General features: G+C 45.0%; 1 protein-coding gene across 1 annotated transcript in view; it reads left to right on the forward strand.

The window, feature by feature from the left end:
• Window positions 1-20,000, forward strand: part of LOC117729216 (spectrin beta chain, non-erythrocytic 1-like) — a 54,119-nt gene that overhangs the window by 16,011 nt on the left and 18,108 nt on the right. The window contains 17 exon segments of the mRNA XM_034530084.1: window positions 2,277-2,368; window positions 5,361-5,441; window positions 9,221-9,336; window positions 9,874-9,986; window positions 14,213-14,412; window positions 14,520-14,637; window positions 15,117-15,275; window positions 15,368-15,464; window positions 15,467-15,669; window positions 15,827-15,980; window positions 16,219-17,089; window positions 17,177-17,314; window positions 17,437-18,193; window positions 18,596-18,798; window positions 19,004-19,094; window positions 19,261-19,407; window positions 19,665-19,928. Of these exon segments, the coding sequence (XP_034385975.1) occupies window positions 2,277-2,368; window positions 5,361-5,441; window positions 9,221-9,336; window positions 9,874-9,986; window positions 14,213-14,412; window positions 14,520-14,637; window positions 15,117-15,275; window positions 15,368-15,464; window positions 15,467-15,669; window positions 15,827-15,980; window positions 16,219-17,089; window positions 17,177-17,314; window positions 17,437-18,193; window positions 18,596-18,798; window positions 19,004-19,094; window positions 19,261-19,407; window positions 19,665-19,928 (3,804 nt within the window).

Here is a 20,000-nt window from a genome sequence, read left to right on the forward strand (position 1 = left end):
GGAGGTAGGTGTACAGGTGAAGGTAGGTGGAGGTAGTTGTACAGGGGTGTACAGGTGGAGGTAGGTGTACAGGTGGAGGTAGGTGTACAGGTGGAGGTAGGTGGAGGTAGGTGGAGGTAGGTGTACAGGTGGAGGTAGGTGTACAGGTGGAGGTAGGTGGAGGTAGGTGTACAGGTGGAGGTAGGTGGAGGTAGGTGTACAGGTGGAGGTAGGTGTACAGATGGAGGTAGGTGGAGGTAGGTGTACAGGTGGAGGTAGGTGGAGGTAGATGTACAGGTGGAGGTAGGTGGAGGTAGGTGTACAGGTGGAGGTAGGTGGAGGTAGGTGTACAGGTGGAGGTAGGTGTACAGGTGGAGGTACAGGTGGAGGTAGGTGTACAGGTGGAGGTAGGTGTACAGGTGGAGGTAGGTGTACGGGTGGAGGTAGGTGTACAGGTGGAGGTACAGGTGGAGGTAGGTGTACAGGTGGAGGTAGGTGGAGGTAGGTGTACAGGTGGAGGTAGGTGGAGGTAGGTGTACAGGTGGAGGTAGGTGTACAGATGGAGGTAGGTGGAGGTAGGTGTACAGGTGGAGGTAGGTGGAGGTAGATGTACAGGTGGAGGTAGGTGGAGGTAGGTGTACAGGTGGAGGTAGGTGGAGGTAGGTGTACAGGTGGAGGTAGGTGTACGGGTGGAGGTAGGTGTACAGGTGGAGGTACAGGTGGAGGTAGGTGTACAGGTGGAGGTAGGTGGAGGTAGGTGTACAGGTGGAGGTAGGTGTACAGGTGGAGGTACAGGTGGAGGTAGGTGTACAGGTGGAGGTAGGTGTACAGATGGAGGTAGGTGGAGGTAGGTGTACAGGTGGAGGTAGGTGTACAGGTGGAGGTAGGTGTACGGGTGAAGGTAGATGTACAGGTGGAGGTAGGTGTACAGGTGGAGGTAGGTGTACAGGTGGAAGTAGGTGTACAGGTGGAGGTAGGTGTACAGGTGGAGGTAGGTGTACAGGTGGAAGTAGGTGTACAGGTGGAGGTAGGTGTACAGGTGGAAGTAGGTGTACAGGTGGAAGTAGGTGTACAGGTGGAGGTAGGTGTACAGGTGGAGGTAGATGTACAGGTGGAGGTAGGTGTACAGGTGGAAGTAGGTGTACAGGTGGAGGTAGATGTACAGGTGGAGGTAGGTGTACAGGTGGAGGTAGATGTACAGGTGGAGGTAGGTGTACAGGTGGAGGTAGGTGTACAGGTGGAGGTAGGTGGAGGTAGGTGTACAGGTGGAGGTAGGTGTACAGGTGGAGGTAGGTGTACAGGTGGAGGTAGATGTACAGGTGGAGGTAGGTGGAGGTAGGTGTACAGGTGGAGGTAGGTGTACAGGTGGAGGTAGGTGTACAGGTGGAGGTAGGTGGAGGTAGGTGTACAGGTGGAGGTAGGTGTACAGGTGGAGGTAGGTGTACAGGTGGAGGTAGGTGGAGGTAGGTGTACAGGTGGAGGTAGGTGTACAGGTGGAGGTAGGTGGAGGTAGGTGTACAGGTGGAGGTAGGTGTACAGGTGGAGGTAGGTGTACAGGTGGAAGTAGGTGTACAGGTGGAGGTAGGTGTACAGGTGGAAGTAGGTGTACAGGTGGAAGTAGGTGTACAGGTGGAGGTAGATGTACAGGTGGAGGTAGGTGTACAGGTGGAGGTAGATGTACAGGTGGAGGTAGGTGTACAGGTGGAGGTAGGTGTACAGGTGGAGGTAGGTGGAGGTAGGTGTACAGGTGGAGGTAGGTGTACAGGTGGAGGTAGGTGTACAGGTGGAGGTAGATGTACAGGTGGAGGTAGGTGGAGGTAGGTGTACAGGTGGAGGTAGGTGTACAGGTGGAGGTAGGTGTACAGGTGGAGGTAGGTGGAGGTAGGTGTACAGGTGGAGGTAGGTGTACAGGTGGAGGTAGGTGTACAGGTGGAGGTAGGTGGAGGTAGGTGTACAGGTGGAGGTAGGTGTACAGGTGGAGGTAGGTGGAGGTAGGTGTACAGGTGGAGGTAGGTGTACAGGTGGAAGTAGGTGTACAGGTGGAAGTAGGTGTACAGGTGGAGGTAGGTGTACAGGTGGAGGTAGGTGTACAGGTGGAGGTAGGTGTACAGGTGGAGGTAGGTGGAGGTAGGTGTACAGGTGGAGGTAGGTGTACAGGTGGAGGTAGGTGGAGGTAGGTGTACAGGTGGAGGTAGGTGTACAGGTGGAGGTAGGTGTACAGGTGGAGGTAGGTGTACAGGTGGAGGTAGGTGTACAGGTGGAAGTAGGTGTACAGGTGTGACTGTGTGGTGTCTCAGATCCAGGACATCAGGGTGGAGACTGAAGACAACAAAGAGAAGAGATCAGCTAAAGACGCTCTGCTGCTCTGGTGTCAGATGAAGACGGCCGGGTGAGACTACTGTATTCATACTAGTACTACAGATACTACTACTGATACTACTGCAGTACCTGTGTTTATACTAGTACTACAGATACTACTACTGATACTACTGCAGTACCTGTATTTATACTAGTACTAGTACTACAGATACTACTACTGATACTACTGCAGTACCTGTGTTTATACTAGTACTACAGATACTACTACAGTTACTACTGCAGTACCTGTGTTTATACTAGTACTACTGATACTACTAATGATACTACTGCAGTACCTGTATTTATACTAGTACTAGTACTACAGATACTACTACTGATACTACTGCAGTACCTGTGTTTATACTAGTACTACAGATACTACTACTGATACTACTGCAGTACCTGTGTTTATACTAGTACTACTGATACTACTAATGATACTACTGCAGTACCTGTATTTATTCTAGTACTACAGATACTACTACTGATACTACTGCAGTACCTGTGTTTATACTAGTACTACATATACTACTACTGATACTACTGCAGTACCTGTATTTATACTAGTACTACATATACTACTACTGATACTACTGCAGTACCTGTATTTATACTAGTACTACAGATACTACTGCAGTACCTGTATTTATACTAGTACTACTGATACTACTGCAGTACCTGTATTCATACTAGTACTACAGATACTACTACTGATACTACTGCAGTACCTGTGTTTATACTAGTACTACATATACTACTACTGATACTACTGCAGTACCTGTGTTTATACTACTACTAATACTACAGATACTACTACTGATACTACTGCAGTACTTGTGTTTATACTAGTACTACAGATACTACTACTGATACTACTGCAGTACCTGTGTTTATACTAGTACTACATATACTACTACTGATACTACTGCAGTACCTGTGTTTATACTAGTACTAATACTACAGATACTACTACTGATACTACTGCAGTACCTGTGTTTATACTAGTACTACATATACTACTACTGATACTACTGCAGTACCTGTGTTTATACTAGTACTACATATACTACTACTGATACTACTGCAGTACCTGTGTTTATACTAGTACTACAGATACTACTACTGATACTACTGCAGTACCTGTATTTATACTAGTACTAGTACTACAGATACTACTACTGATACTACTGCAGTACCTGTGTTTATACTAGTACTACATATACTACTACTGATACTACTGCAGTACCTGTATTTATACTAGTACTAGTACTACAGATACTACTACTGATACTACTGCAGTACCTGTATTCATACTAGTACTACTGATACTACTAATGATACTACTGCAGTACCTGTATTTATACTAGTACTAGTACTACATATACTACTACTGATACTACTGCAGTACCTGTGTTTATACTAGTACTACATATACTACTACTGATACTACTGCAGTACCTGTGTTTATACTAGTACTACAGATACTACTACTGATACTACTGCAGTACCTGTATTTATACTAGTACTAGTACTACAGATACTACTACTGATACTACTGCAGTACCTGTGTTTATACTAGTACTACATATACTACTACTGATACTACTGCAGTACCTGTATTTATACTAGTACTAGTACTACAGATACTACTACTGATACTACTGCAGTACCTGTATTCATACTAGTACTACTGATACTACTAATGATACTACTGCAGTACCTGTATTTATACTAGTACTAGTACTACAGATACTACTACTGATACTACTGCAGTACCTGTATTCATACTAGTACTACTGATACTACTAATGATACTACTGCAGTACCTGTATTTATACTAGTACTAGTACTACATATACTACTACTGATACTACTGCAGTACCTGTATTCATACTAGTACTACATATACTACTACTGATACTACTGCAGTACCTGTATTTATACTAGTACTAGTACTACATATACTACTAATGATACTACTGCAGTACCTGTATTTATACTAGTACTACTGATACTACTAATGATACTACTGCAGTACCTGTATTTATACTAGTACTAGTACTACATATACTACTACTGATACTACTGCAGTACCTGTGTTTATACTAGTACTACAGATACTACTACTGATACTACTACAGTACCTGTATTTATACTAGTACTACATATACTACTACTGATACTACTGCAGTACCTGTATTTATACTAGTACTACTGATACTACTGCAGTTTCTGTATTTATACTAGTACTACATATACTACTACTGATACTACTGCAGTACCTGTATTTATACTAGTACTACAGATACTACTACTGATACTACTGCAGTTTCTGTATTTATACTAGTACTACATATACTACTAATGATACTACTGCAGTACCTGTATTTATACTAGTACTAGTACTACATATACCACTGATACTACTGCAGTACCTGTATTTATACTAGTACTACAGATACTACTGCAGTACCTGTATTTATACTAGTACTACAGATACTACTGCAGTACCTGTATTTATACTAGTACTACAGATACTACTACTGATACTACTGCAGTACCTGTATTTATACTAGTACTAGTACTACAGATACTACTACTGATACTACTGCAGTACCTGTATTCATACTAGTACTACTGATACTACTAATGATACTACTGCAGTACCTGTATTTATACTAGTACTAGTACTACATATACTACTACTGAGACTACTACAGTACCTGTATTTATACTAGTACTACTGATACTACTGATACTACTACTGATACTACTACTATTACTAATACTACTACTACTACTTCTTATACTACTAGTACTACTACTACTACTACTACTTCTTATACTACTTCTTATACTACTACTACTACTACTACTACTACTACTACTACTACTTCTTATACTACTAGTACTACTACTACTACTACTACTTCTTATACTACTAGTACTACTACTACTACTTCTACTACTACTACTAGTACTTCTCCTAATACTTGTTGACCTCGTCTTCTTTGTTTCTTCAGATATTCCAACGTGAACATCCGCAACTTCAGCACCAGCTGGAGAGACGGCATGGCCTTCAATGCTCTGATCCACAAACACAGGTAAGCTCTTCATCATCTTCATGATCATCACCATCATCAGCATTATGCTTATTCAATTCAATTCAGTTTATTTTGTAAAGCCCAATATCACAAATCACAAACTCCCCTCAGAGGGCTTTACAATCTGTACACATACGACATCCCTGACCTTTGACCTCACATCAGATCAGGAAAAACTCCCCAAAAATAACCTTTCACAGGGAAAAAAGGGAAGAAACCTTCAGGAGAGCAACAGAGGAGGATCCCTCTCCCCGGATGGACAGATGAATAGATGTCATGTGACCAGATGAACAGAGTTACAGAGTTACATAAACACATTACATGAATATGACAATGTATGAATGGAACTCCAATCCATGAAACAGAAGGAGGTAGAGAGGAGGGGGCGGGGCATCAGCAGGGCCAATGGGAGGCCGGCTCACCAGCATCAGACACCTCCAGGTCCAATGGACCCTCTGAGACGTGAAGTCACAACGACTCCGGGGAGGAAGCAGAGTTAATAAGGTGCAATGGAGAGATGTAAATTCATCCATAAGGAGAGAGAGAAGAGGAGATAGGTGCTCAGTGTATCCTAAAACATCCCCCAGCAGCCTATAAGCCTATAGCAGCATATCAAGGGGCTGGACCAGGACAAACCTGATTCAGCCCTAACTATAAGGGCTATTAAAGAGGAAAGTCTTAAGTCTATTCTTGAATGAGGTGACTGTGTCTGCCTCCAGGACTGAAAGTGGAAGCTGGTTCCATAAAAGAGGAGCTTGATAACTGAAGGCTCTGGCTCCCATCTTACTTTTTAGGACTCTAGGAACCACAAGTAGCCCCGCATTTAGTGAGCAGCTCTCTAGTGGGGCAACATGGTACTACAAGCTCCTTAAGATATGATGGTGCATCACCAATCAAGGCTTTGTAGGTAAGGAGAAGAATTTTAAATGTCATTCTTGATTTTACAGGGAGCCAGTGCAGAGCAGCTAATACAGGAGTCATGTGATCTCTTTTCTTAGTTTTTGTGAGTACACGAGCTGCAGCATTCTGGATCAACTGGAGGGACTTAAGAGACTTATTAGAGCAGCCTGATAATAAGGAGTTGCAGTAATCTAGTCTGGAAGTAACAAACGCGTGAACCAGCTTTTCTGCATCTTTTTGAGACAAGATGTGTCTGATTTTTGAAATGTTACGTAAATGATAAAATGCAATCCTTGAGATTTGCTTAACGTGGAGTTAAAGGACAAGTCTCAGTCAAAGATAACTAGAGATTCTTTACAGTGGTGTTGGATGCCAGGGCAATGCCATCTACAGAAACCACATCACCAGATAATTGATCTCTGAGGTGTTCAGGGCCAGTAAAATAACTTCAGTTTTGTCTGAGTTTAACATCAGGAAGTTGCAGGTCATCCATGTTTTTATGTCTTTAAGACATTCTTGAATTTTAGCGAGCTGGTTGGTCTCCTCTGGTTTGATCCATAGATATAATTGAGTATCGTCTGCATAGCAATGAAAGTTTATGCAGTGTTTCCTGATAATATTGCCCAAAGGAAGCATATATAAGGTAAATAAAATTGGTCCAAGCACAGAACCTTGTGGAACTCCGTGATTAACGTTGGTGGTCATTGAGGCTTCATCGTTTACAAATACAAACTGAGATCGATCTGATAAATAGGATTTAAACCAACTTAGTGCGGTACCTGAAATGCCAATCGACTGATCCAGTCTCTGTAATAGGATGTCATGATCAATGGTGTCGAACGCAGCACTAAGGTCTAATAATACCAGTACAGAGATGAGTCCTTTATCAGCACTAAGGTCTAATAAGACCAGTACAGAGATGAGTCCTTTATCAGCACTAAGGTCTAACAAGACCAGTACGGAGATGAGTCCTTTATCAGCACTAAGGTCTAACAAGACCAGTACAGAGATGAGTCCTTTATCAGCACTAAGGTCTAACAAGACCAGTACAGAGATGAGTCCTTTATCAGCACTAAGGTCTAATAATACCAGTATGGAGATGAGTCCTTTATCAGCACTAAGGTCTAACAAGACCAGTACAGAGATGAGTCCTTTATCAGCACTAAGGTCTAACAAGACCAGTACAGAGATGAGTCCTTTATCAGCACTAAAGGTCTAACAAGACCAGTACAGAGATGAGTCCTTTATCAGCACTAAGGTCTAACAAGACCAGTACAGAGATGAGTCCTTTATCAGCACTAAGGTCTAACAAGACCAGTACAGAGATGAGTGCTTTATCAGCACTAAGGTCTAACAAGACCAGTACAGAGATGAGTCCTTTATCTGCACTAAGGTCTAACAAGACCAGTACAGAGATGAGTCCTTTATCAGCACTAAGGTCTAACAAGACCAGTACAGAGATGAGTCCTTTATCAGCACTAAGGTCTAACAAGACCAGTACACAGATGAGTCCTTTATCAGCACTAAGGTCTAACAAGACCAGTACAGAGATGAGTCCTTCATCAGCACTAAGGTCTAACAAGACCAGTACAGAGATGAGTCCTTTATCAGCACTAAGGTCTAACAAGACCAGTACAGAGATGAGTCCTTTATCAGCACTAAGGTCTAACAAGACCAGTACAGAGATGAGTCCTTTATCAGCACTAAGGTCTAACAAGACCAGTACAGAGATGAGTCCTCTATCCTTTAGTCCGTCTCATTTCATATGTGTGTGTGTGTGTGTATGTATGTATATATATATATATATATATATATATATATATATATATATATATATGTGTATATATATATATATATGTGTATATATATATACATATATATATATATATATATATATAAAACTTTGGTCCCTGGCTTCCCTACCTCCATGTTTCTGACTATGGAGCTGCCTATAACCAGAGTGGGTTTCTCAGCGGGTGAAGAGGTTGGTGGTTCTCAGTGGGCTTCTGTTTAGACCTCCTACTCCCTCGAACAGGTACCCAGCGTTACGGCTGCGCTGGGGCTGCCTGGGTGCAGCTAGCAGAAGCTATGTCTAGTTGGTCCCCACCGACTATGGGTGGGGGCAGGCTAACTAACGTAGCTAACGTCTGAGCTTCAATGGTGTGGAGCCGTGCATCTAACCCAGTTATCATCGTACACAAACACAGGTTATATCATCGTTATCTAAAGATAATGAAATATTTATTGAGTTGAGGATTTAATTATCAGAATCATCTTTATCTTCACACATTAAATATTTTCTCATCATCACTTTATTATTGTTATATTATTTAGGTTTAATGACTTTATTATTGTTATATTATTTAGGTTTTAATGTTTTTATTGTTGTTATATTATTTAATTAAGTTTTATGGCTTTATTATTGTTATATTATTTAATTAGGTTTTAATGACTTTATTATTGTTAGATTATTTAGGTTTAGTGAATTTATTATTGTTATATTATTTAAGTATGTTTTAATGTTTTTATTATTGTTATATTATTTAATTACGTTAATATTGTTTTATTATTTAGGTTTTAATGACGTTAATATTGTTTTATTATTTAGGTTTTAATGTTTTTATTGTTATATTATTTAGGTTTTAATGTTTTTATTATTTTTATATTATTTATTTAGGTTTCAATGTTTTTATTATTGTTATATTATTTAATTAGATTTTAATGTTTTTATTATTGTTATATTATTTAGGTTTTAATGACTTTATTATTGTTATATTATTTAGGTTTTAATGACTTTATTATTGTTATATTATTTAGGGTTTAATGACGTTAATATCTCGGACATCTCAAATTTGAAATAAATGTTTTTTTTTCTTCAGACCCGATCTGATTGATTTTGACAAACTGAAGAAGTCCAACGCTCACCACAACCTGCAGAACGCCTTCAACCTGGCGGAGCAACACCTCGGCCTCACCAAGCTGCTGGATCCAGAGGGTACTGAGGTTTAACTAAACCTGACCTGAAACACAGCCAGTTCAACTAGACCTGACCTGAAACACATCTAGTTTAACTAAACCTGACCTGAAACACATCCAGTTCAACTAAACCTGACCTGAAACACATCCAGTTCAACTAGACCTGACCTGAAACACATCTAGTTTAACTAAACCTTACCTGAAACACATCTAGTTTAACTAAACCTGACCTGAAACACATCCAGTTCAACTAAACCTGACCTGAAACACATCCAGTTCAACTAGACCTGACCTGAAACACATCTAGTTCAACTAAACCTTACCTGAAACACATCTAGTTTAACTAAACCTGACCTGAATCACATCTAGTTCAACTAAACCTTACCTGAAACACATCTAGTTTAACTAAACCTGACCTGAATCACATCTAGTTTAACTAAACCTCATCTGAAACACAGCCAGTTTAACAAAACCCGTCCTGAAACACCTGAAACGCATCCTGTTTAACTAAACCTGACCTGAAAGACACATCCGGTTTAACTTTGTTGTGTTGCAGATATCAGCGTTGACCATCCTGATGAGAAGTCCGTCATCACCTACGTGGTGACGTATTACCACTACTTCTCCAAGATGAAAGCTCTGAAGGTGGAGGGCAAACGCATCGGAAAGGTAAGACGAAAGATTCAAACCTTAACTTGTAATATTATATTCACCAGACACCAGGAGAATAACAGGTATTATCTCTATAATACAGTATTGAAGCCCCTAGTGGACACCAGGAGAATAACAGGTATTATCTCTATAATACAGTATTAATGCCCCTAGTGGACACCAGGAGAATAACAGGTATTATCTCTATAATACAGTATTGAAGCCCCTAGTGGACACCAGGAGAACAACATGTATTATCTCTATAATACAGTATTAATGCCCCCAGTGGACACCAGGAGAACAACATGTATTATCTCTATAATACAGTATTAATGCCCCTAGTGGACACCAGGAGAACAACATGTATTATCTCTATAATACAGTATTAATGCCCCTAGTGGACACCAGGAGAACAACAGGTATTATCTCTATAATACAGTATTAATGCCCCTAGTGGACACCAGGAGAATAACATGTATTATCTCATAATACAGTATTAATGCCCCTAGTGGACACCAGGAGAACAACATGTATTATCTCAGAATACAGTATTAATTCCCCTAGTGGACACCAGGAGAATAACATGTATTATCTCATAATACAGTATTAATGCCCCTAGTGGACACCAGGAGAATAACATGTATTATCTCATAATACAGTATTAATGCCCCTAGTGGACACCAGGAGAATAACATGTATTATCTCATAATACAGTATTAATGCCCCTAGTGGACACCAGGAGAACAACATGTATTATCTCATAATACAGTATTAATGCCCCTAGTGGACACCAGGAGAACAACATGTATTATCTCATAATACAGTATTAATGCCCCTAGTGGACACCAGGAGAATAACATGTATTATCTCATAATACAGTATTAATGCCCCTAGTGGACACCAGGAGAATAACATGTATTATCTCATAATACAGTATTAATGCCCCTAGTGGACACCAGGAGAACAACATGTATTATCTCTATAATACAGTATTGATGCCCCTAGTGGACACCAGGAGAATAACATGTATTATCTCATAATACAGTATTAATGACCCTAGTGGACACCAGGAGAATAACATGTATTATCTCATAATACAGTATTAATGCCCCTAGTGGACACCAGGAGAATAACATGTATTATCTCATAATACAGTATTAATGACCCTAGTGGACACCAGGAGAACAACATGTATTATCTCTATAATACAGCAGTGATGCCCCTAGTGGACACCAGGAGAATAACATGTATTAGCTCCATAGATCATGTCATGTCATTTAGCTGACGCTTTTATCCAAAGCGACTTACAATAAGTGCATTAAACCATGAGTCCAAACTCAGAACAACAAGAATCAAGCAAGTACAATTTCTTCAATAAAGTTAAACTACAAAGTACTATCCGTAAGTGCCATTTAAGTGCTACTAAAGTGCTATCGGTAAGGGACATTTTAGTGCTACTACGGCATTTAAGTGCTACCTATTCAAGGTATAGTCGAAAAAGATGTGTTTTTAGTTTGCGCTGGAAGATGTAGAGACTTTCTGCTGTCCTGATGTCAATGGGAAGCTCGTTCCACCAATGAGGAGCCAGCACAGCAAACAGTCGTGACTTTGTTGAGTGTTTAGCTCGAAGTGAAGGAGCTACAAGCAGATTGGCAGAAGCCGAGCGAAGTGAACGGGCTGGGGTGTGAGGTTAGACCATGTCCTGGGTGTGCGGATAGACCATGTCCTGGGTGTGAGGTTAGACCATGTCCTGGGTGTACGGTTAGACCATGTCCTGGGTGTGCGGTTAGACCATGTCCTGGGTGTGAGGTTAGACCATGTCCTGGGTGTGAGGTTAGACCATGTCCTGGGTGTGCGGTTAGACCATGTCCTGGGTGTGAGGTTAGACCATGTCCTGGGTGTGCGGTTAGACCATGTCCTGGGTGTGAGGTTAGACCATGTACTGGATGTGAGGTTAGACCATGTCCTGGATGTAGACTGGACCCGATCTGTTCGCAGCACGGTACGCAAGTACCAATGTTTTGAAGCGGATGCGGGCGGCCACCGGTAACCAGTGAAGGTCGCGGAGGAGCGGAGTAGTGTGGGTACATTTCGGTCGGTTGAAGACCAGTCGAGCAGCTGCATTCTGGATGAGCTGTAGAGGTCGAATGGCATTAGCAGGTAGACCTGAAGGAGGAGTTACAGTAGTCTAGCCGTGAGATGACCAGAGCCTGGACCAGAACCTGGACCAGAGCCTGGACCAGAGCCTGGACCAGAACCTGTGCCGCCTTCTGAGTGAGAAGAGGTCGTATTCTCCTGATGTTGTACAGCATGTACCTACAGGAGCGTGTTGTTGTGGTAATGTTGGCAGTCAGGGAGAGTCGACTGTCGAGCGTCACTCCGAGGTTCGTGGCAGTCGGAGTCGGAACCAGCACTGAGTTGTTGAAGTTAATAGTCAGGTTGTGGGTGGGAGAGCCTTTTCCTGGAAGGAGGAGAAGTTCAGTCTTGTCCGGGTTAATTTTCAGGTGGTGTGCGGACATCCACTGAGAGATGTCGGTCAGACATCCACTGAGAGATGTTAATCAGACATCCACTGAGAGATGTCAATCAGACATCCACTGAGAGATGTCAGTCAGACATCCACTGAGAGATGTCGGTCAGACATCCACTGAGAGATGTTAATCAGACATCCACTGAGAGATGTCAGTCAGACATCCACTGAGAGATGTCAGTCAGACATCCACTAAGAGATGTCGGTCAGACATCCACTGAGATGTCAGTCAGACATCCACTGAGAGATGTCAGTCAGTCAGGCAGAGATTCGTGCTGCTACCTGTGTTTCAGATTGGGGAAACGAGAGGATCAGTTGGGTGTCGTCAGCATAGCTGTGGTAGGTGAAGCCATGCGAGCGAATGACAGAGAGAGAGAGTTGGTGTACAGAGAGAAGAGAAGAGGACCAAGGACTGAGCCCTGAGGGACCCCAGTAGTCAGAGGACAAGGCTCAGACACAGATCCTCTCCAGGTTACCCGGTAAGAGCGGTCGGTGAGGTAGGATGAGAAGAGTGAGAGCAGAGCCTGAGATACCAGGTCCTGGAGGGAGGACATGAGGATCTGGTGGTTCACTGTGTCAAAGGCAGCGGAAAGGTCTAGAAGGATGAGGACAGAGGAGAGAGAGGCTGCTCTAGCAGTGTGAAGCTGCTCAGAGACAGCAAGGAGGGCTGTCTCTGTTGAGTGGCCTGTCTTGAATCCAGACTGGTGGGGGTCTAGAAGGTTGTTACTGTGGAGAAAGGAGGAGACTTGGTTAAAGATGGCTCGCTCTAGAGTTTTGGAGAGGAAGGGGAGGAGAGAGACAGGTCTGTAGTTGTTGACTTCAGGTCTGTAGTTGTTGACTTCAGATGGGTCCAGAGTGGGTTTCTTCAGGAGAGGGTTGACTCCGCCTCCTTCAGAGAGTTAGGGAAACAGCCGGTTGAGAGGGAGGTGTTAATAAGATGGGTGAGAAAGGGAAGAAGGTCAGGAGCAATGGACTGGAGAATGTGAGACGGGATGGGGTCAAGGGGGCAGGTGGTTGGGGGGTCAGAGGTTACCAAGGTAAGAACTTGATTAGGAGATAGGGGGATAAAAGAGGAAAACAAGGGGGAAGAAGGTGAAGTTACTGGAGGTGTAGTTGAGGAAGATGGATTAGTAAATGAGGAGCGTATGTCGTCTATCTTTTTTGTAAAGTAGTCAACAAAGTGGCTTGGTAGAAGGGTGGAGGGAGGGGGGGACCAGGGGGGTCAAGGAGGTTGGAAAAAATTGAGAAGAGCTTTTTAGGGTTAGATAAAGAGGATTCGATTCTGATTGATAGAACAGACTTTTGGCTGCAGAGATGGACGCAGAGAAGGAGGAGAGAAGAGATTGATAGGCAAGCAGGTCGCTGGCGTGTTTGGATTTTCGCCATTTCCTTTCCGATGCTCACATAGTGGCTCTCTCGGCGCGCACCGGTTCGGACAGCCACGGAGCCGGAGAGGACTTGCAGATCAAATATGAGAAAGTGGATCAATGTGGTAGAAAACTGATCTAGATTGATAAACCTGACTTAATAGAATACATGATTCCATGCTGTAAAGGGTTTAAACACAGTGGTTTTATGTCTGTATGTATATGTATATTCAAGGTTCAGGACAATAAAATAAGAAGCAGTTCAGTGTAGCGTCTTTAGTGCTGCTGATCTAAAGAGCCGACTAAATCAAACACATGACAGGACACGTCTCCGTTTCTCTGTCCAGGTGTTGGATAACGCCATCGAGACGGAGAAGATGATCGAGAAGTACGAGTCTCTGGCCTCAGACCTGCTGGAGTGGATCGAACAGACCATCATCATCCTCAACAACAGGAAGTTCGCCAACTCTCTGGTCGGAGTCCAGCAGCAGCTTCAAGCCTTCAACACCTACCGAACAGTGGAGAAACCCCGAAGTCAGAACCTTCGGCTTGTAGTTTCATTAAACAAAATATTTCAGAACTTGAACTGACGGAGGGTATGAAATACAACCTCTGCTTGCTCCTTTAACTCTTGTCCCTCTCGCCTGTCTTCAGGTTCACAGAGAAGGGAAACCTGGAGGTTCTTCTGTTCACCATCCAGAGTAAGATGAGAGCCAACAACCAGAAGGTCTACATGCCCCGAGAGGGAAAGCTCATCTCGGATATCAACAAGGTGAGAGCTGCTCCATCTCCAGGTCGGAGGTCCAGATCCTCCAGTCATGAATGTTAGATATTTTATCTTTCATTGGTCTTTTCTTAAAGATTAAATATGCATGCATTAAATATGCAGAACACGTTCAGGTAGCAGCTTCTTCTTCTTCTTCATGTTGGCAGATCAGCTGAAGATAATTATCTTTAATTCTGAAAGTAACTTGTAAGTAAAATGAAATGAAACATGACTGTTGTCTAATTACCTCAACATGAGTCTGCTGAGCAGATCTGGCCTCCATCTTGGATGAATCATCTTTGAGATTCTATTTGGATTCAATATTTGTAGACTGAAGACGGAGCTTTCAAACCCTGAACCAGGCTCACAGGGACTGAGTTTGAGGACAGTTTGCTTGTCGGAGTAGCAACAGTTAAGGTCTGCTGCTTCACAGCTCTTAATAACCTTGAGAGGAAGTGTTTGATGGTGATGGTGTTCGCCGGCAGGCCTGGGAGCGACTGGAGAAGGCAGAGCATGAGAGGGAGCTGGCTCTGAGGATGGAGCTGATTCGTCAGGAGAAACTGGAACAACTCGCCAGACGCTTCGACCGCAAGGCGGCCATGAGAGAGACCTGGCTCAGTGAGAACCAGAGGCTGGTGTCGCAGGTAAGAAGCCAGCAGCGGCATGCAGGTGCTGCTCCACGTTGGCATCAGCTGCAACTGAAATTAAACTGCATGTGTTTGGTTCATCTCTCCAGGACAACTTTGGGTTTGACCTTCAGGCCGTCGAGGCGGCCACCAAGAAGCACGAGGCAATAGAGACGGACATCGCAGCGTACGAGGAGCGTGTCTCGGCCGTGTCTCTGTGGCCAAGGAGCTGGAGGTGGAGCACTACCACGACATCAAACGCATCACGGCCAGGAAGGACAACGTGATCCGGCTGTGGGAGTACCTGCTGGAGCTGCTGAAGGCCCGCAGACAGAGACTGGAGATGAACCTGGGCCTGCAGAGAGTCTTCCAGGAGATGCTCTACATCATGGACTGGATGGACGAGATGAAGGTACGCTGGTGAACCAAACCCAATCATGGAGAAGATTGAGATCGCCCAGCACAGAGAAGGCCAGGATGTGTTTAGCTCAAAGACCAGAAATGGAGGAAGAAGCTGATCACTGCCATCCAAACTAGTCCTGTGTCTCTTTGTTTGTTTTGGTTTCTAGATGTTGCTGCTGTCTCAGGATTATGGGAAACATCTATTGGGTGTGGAGGACCTGCTTCAGAAACACGCCCTGGTGGAGGCTGACATCTCTATCCAGGCTGACCGGGTGAAGGCAGTCAGCACCAACGCTACCAAGTACTCCGTCAACGATGACGGTGAGCAGCGTGGTTTGTCCTCGTCCCTCTGTTGAAACATTCCGTCTAAATTAGAAGGTGTTTTATTCATCAGTTACTTTTTGTTTGTGGAGCAGGGACACTAGTCAGGCCTTTTACCTTGACCAACCAGTAAAAGCTTCTTTCTCTATGTGGCAGCAGTGTAAAGTTGAGATTACTTCACAAGTGAAAAACAAGAACTAAATCAGCTAGGTCCTGATAATAGTGTGTTCTTGTCCAGGCTACAAGCCCTGCGACCCTCAGGTCATCCAGGACCGGGTCTCTCACCTGGAGTTCTGCTACCAGGAGCTGACCCAGCTGGCCGCTGAGCGCCGCGCCCGCCTGGAGGAGTCCCGCCGTCTTTGGAAGTTCTTCTGGGAGATGGCTGAAGAGGAAGGCTGGATCCGTGAGAAGGAGCAGATCCTGTCCTCTGTCGAGCACGGCAAGGACCTGACGGGGGTGCTTCGCCTCCTCAGCCAGCACCGCGCCCTAGAGGATGAGATGAGCGGCCGCGCTGGCCACCTTAAGCACACCATTGCAGAGGGCCAGGCTATGGTGCAGACCGACCACTTCGCCACCACCAAGATCCAGCAGCGTATCAACGACCTTCAGGCTCAGTGGGCGGCGCTGGAGCAGCTGGCAGCGGTGAGAAGGAAGAGGCTGGAGGAGGCTCTGGCACTACACCAGTTCCAGGCCGATGCAGATGATGTTGACGCCTGGACGCTGGATGCCCTGCGAATCGTCTCCAGCGGAGAGACGGGCCATGATGAATTCTCCACCCAGGCTCTCTTCAGGAAGCACAAGGATGCAGCAGCGGAGGTGGCCAGCTACAGACCGGTCATTGACTCACTCCACGAGCAGGCTGCCTTACTGCCTCAAGAGGAGGCCGAGTCAGAGGAGGTGCATGGACGTCTGGCCGGCATCGAGGAACGCCACAAGGAGGTGACAGAGCTGACAAAGCTGAGGAAGCAGGCGCTGCACGATGCTCTGGCACTCTACAAGATGTTCAGCGAGGCCAACGCCTGTGAGGTTTGGATCGACGAGAAGGAGCAGTGGCTAAACAGCATGGAGATCCCAGAGAAACTGGAGGACCTTGAAGTCGTACAGCACAGGTAGGATCACAAGAGTCTGCATACATGTAAGTGACTGTCCATCTCTTTCAGCCTGAACTGTATTCACGTGGACTGTCTGCTTGGAAGGTTTGAGAGTCTGGAGCCGGAGATGAACAACCAGGCATCTCGTGTTGCTGTGGTAAACCAGATCGCCCGGCAGCTGATGCACAATGGTCACCCGAGTGAAAAGAACATCAAAACCCAGCAGGACAAACTCAACAACAGGTAGAAACGGATTAAACATGTAATATTTAACAACATATTAAGTCTGTCCTCAGTGTAAACACCATGAAACTGTTTGTGTGATCGTACCTGTGGACTGTGATGATCCTATCCTCTACTCCTAGGTGGAGCCAGTTCCGAGATCTGTTGGACCAGAAGAAAGAGTCCCTGAACTCGGCGCTGGGTGTGCAGAACTACCACCTCGACTGCAACGAGACAAAGTCCTGGATCAAAGAGAAGACCAAAGTCATCGAGTCCACCCAGGAGCTGGGCAATGACCTCACTGGGGTCATGGCTCTGCAGCGCAAACTGACCGGTATGGAGCGTGACCTGGCTGCCATCGAGGACAAACTGGGCGATCTGCGAGGCGAGGCCCAGCGGCTGGCAGAGGAGCACCCCGACCAGGCAAAGGCCATCACAGGCCGCCTGGCTGAGATCACCGCCGTCTGGGAAGAAATGAAGAACACTCTGAAGAACCGCGAGGAGTCGCTGGGCGAGGCCAGGAAGCTACAGCAGTTCTTGCGCGAGCTGGATGACTTCCAGTCGTGGCTGTCTCGCACTCAGACAGCCATTGCCTCCGAGGACATGCCCAACACTCTGGCTGAGGCCGAGAAGCTCATGGCCCAGCACGAAGGCATAAAGAACGAGATCCAGAACTACGAAGAGGACTACCAGAAGATGCGGGACATGGGGGAAATGGTGACACAGGGCCAGACGGACGCGCAGTACATGTTCCTTCGACAGAGGCTACAGGCACTCGACACCGGCTGGAACGAACTGCACAAGATGTGGGAGAACCGACAGAACCTGCTGTCCCAGTCTCATACCTACCAGCTGTTCCTCAGGGACACCAAGCAGGCTGAGGCCTTCCTCAACAACCAGGTAAACCCAAAGAGATTCTCCTAACTGCAGTCTAGTGTCTTGAATGTCATGAGGATCAGGATTGGACCTGTTCTCAGTGGCACATTCACTGCTGACCAGAGAACCTGATCTGAAAAAAGAAAGGTAGACTCTAAAAAGAACCCATACTCAACATTATTCTTTGATGTCCAAGTCTTTGGTCCAAGTAAAAAAAAAAAGAAAAAAAGAAAGGCTTTATTTCACCAGCTCAGAAGTTGTATTTTCCTGATCTGCATGGAAATTCAGGTCCTTAGAGAACCATCCGCACAGAACACAGGTACAGATAGGTACAGATATCCAGAAGATGAACCCATAACACCTCATGACTTTTCCTCACATAGACTTACCCCTAGCGGTACTGAACCCCGTGTCCTCACCCCACAGGAGTACGTCCTCGCTCACACTGAGATGCCCACCACTCTCCAGGGAGCAGAGGCCGGAATCAAGAAGCAGGAGGACTTCATGACCACCATGGACGCCAACGAAGACAAGATCAATGGCGTGGTGGAGGCCGGCAGGCGGCTGGCCAGCAACGGAAACATCAACGCCGAGCGCATCCAGGAGAGAGTGGCCTCCATCGACGACAGGTGGACATCAGCTTCAGATCACATTTCAGACATGTTAGAACAATGATCACTGGACTTTATAAGTCAGTGAAACGTCTGCTTCTCTAGAAGCTCAGTTCTAAATGAAAGTGGATTATGTTTCAATGACGTAACTTACTGTCACTCTTCCTCCCGGTAGGAGAATGTGTTTGTTGTTCTTGATCTGACCTCGTCCTCCATGTTTCAGACACAAGAAGAACCGGGAGGCTGCGGTGGAGCTGCTGATGAGACTGAAGGACAACAGAGATCTGCAGAAGTTCCTGCAGGACTGCCAGGAGGTGCGTTTCATTGCTTTGTTAACTTTCTTTAAGAGATGACACGTAACATCTGTTCTTTGCTCCACTTGAGGGGTACAGATGGCCAGAAGCTGATATCAATGTATTGATCCCAGGATGAACCTTCTGGCCATCAGTGACCCTTGATAACATCAGTGTTTGTGTCCAGCTGTCTCTGTGGATCAGTGAGAAGATGCTCACGGCCCAGGACATGACCTACGACGAGGCCAGGAACTTGCACAGCAAGTGGCTGAAGCATCAGGCCTTCATGGCCGAGCTGCAGGCCAACAAAGAGTGGCTGGACAAGATCCAGAAGGTACGGAGGTCTGAGCTCTGAGGCTGGTGGATGGACACAGTGTTAGATCATATATGTATAGATACATGTATGTATCTATACATATATACATATTCAATTCAATTCAGTTTATTTTGTATAGCCCAATATCACAAATTACAAATTTGCCTCAGAGGGCTTTACAATCTGTACACATACGACATCCCTGATCCAGGACCTCACATCGAATAATATACATATTATCCATATTTATATAGTTTTGGTTGGTGTGACTGCAGGACGGGATGCTGCTGGTGTCGGAGAAGCCGGAGACGGAGACGGTGGTGAAGGAGAAGATGGCGGTGCTGCACGCCATGTGGGAGGAGCTAGAGTCGACCACGCAGACGAAGGCTCAGTGTCTGTTCGACGCCAACAAGGCCGAGCTGTTTACGCAGAGCTGCGCCGACCTCGACAAGTGGATGGGGGGCCTGGAGGGTCAGATCCAGTCCGAGGACCATGGCAAAGACCTGACCTCCGTCAACATCCTGCTGAAGAAACAGCAGGTAGGCTGACATAGTACTGGAGGAAACACCACTGTATACTTCTACTGCCTAACAATACAAAAAGAGTAGTAG

Source organism: Cyclopterus lumpus, chromosome 1, assembly GCF_009769545.1.
Source record: "Cyclopterus lumpus isolate fCycLum1 chromosome 1, fCycLum1.pri, whole genome shotgun sequence".
NCBI lineage: Eukaryota > Metazoa > Chordata > Actinopteri > Perciformes > Cyclopteridae > Cyclopterus > Cyclopterus lumpus.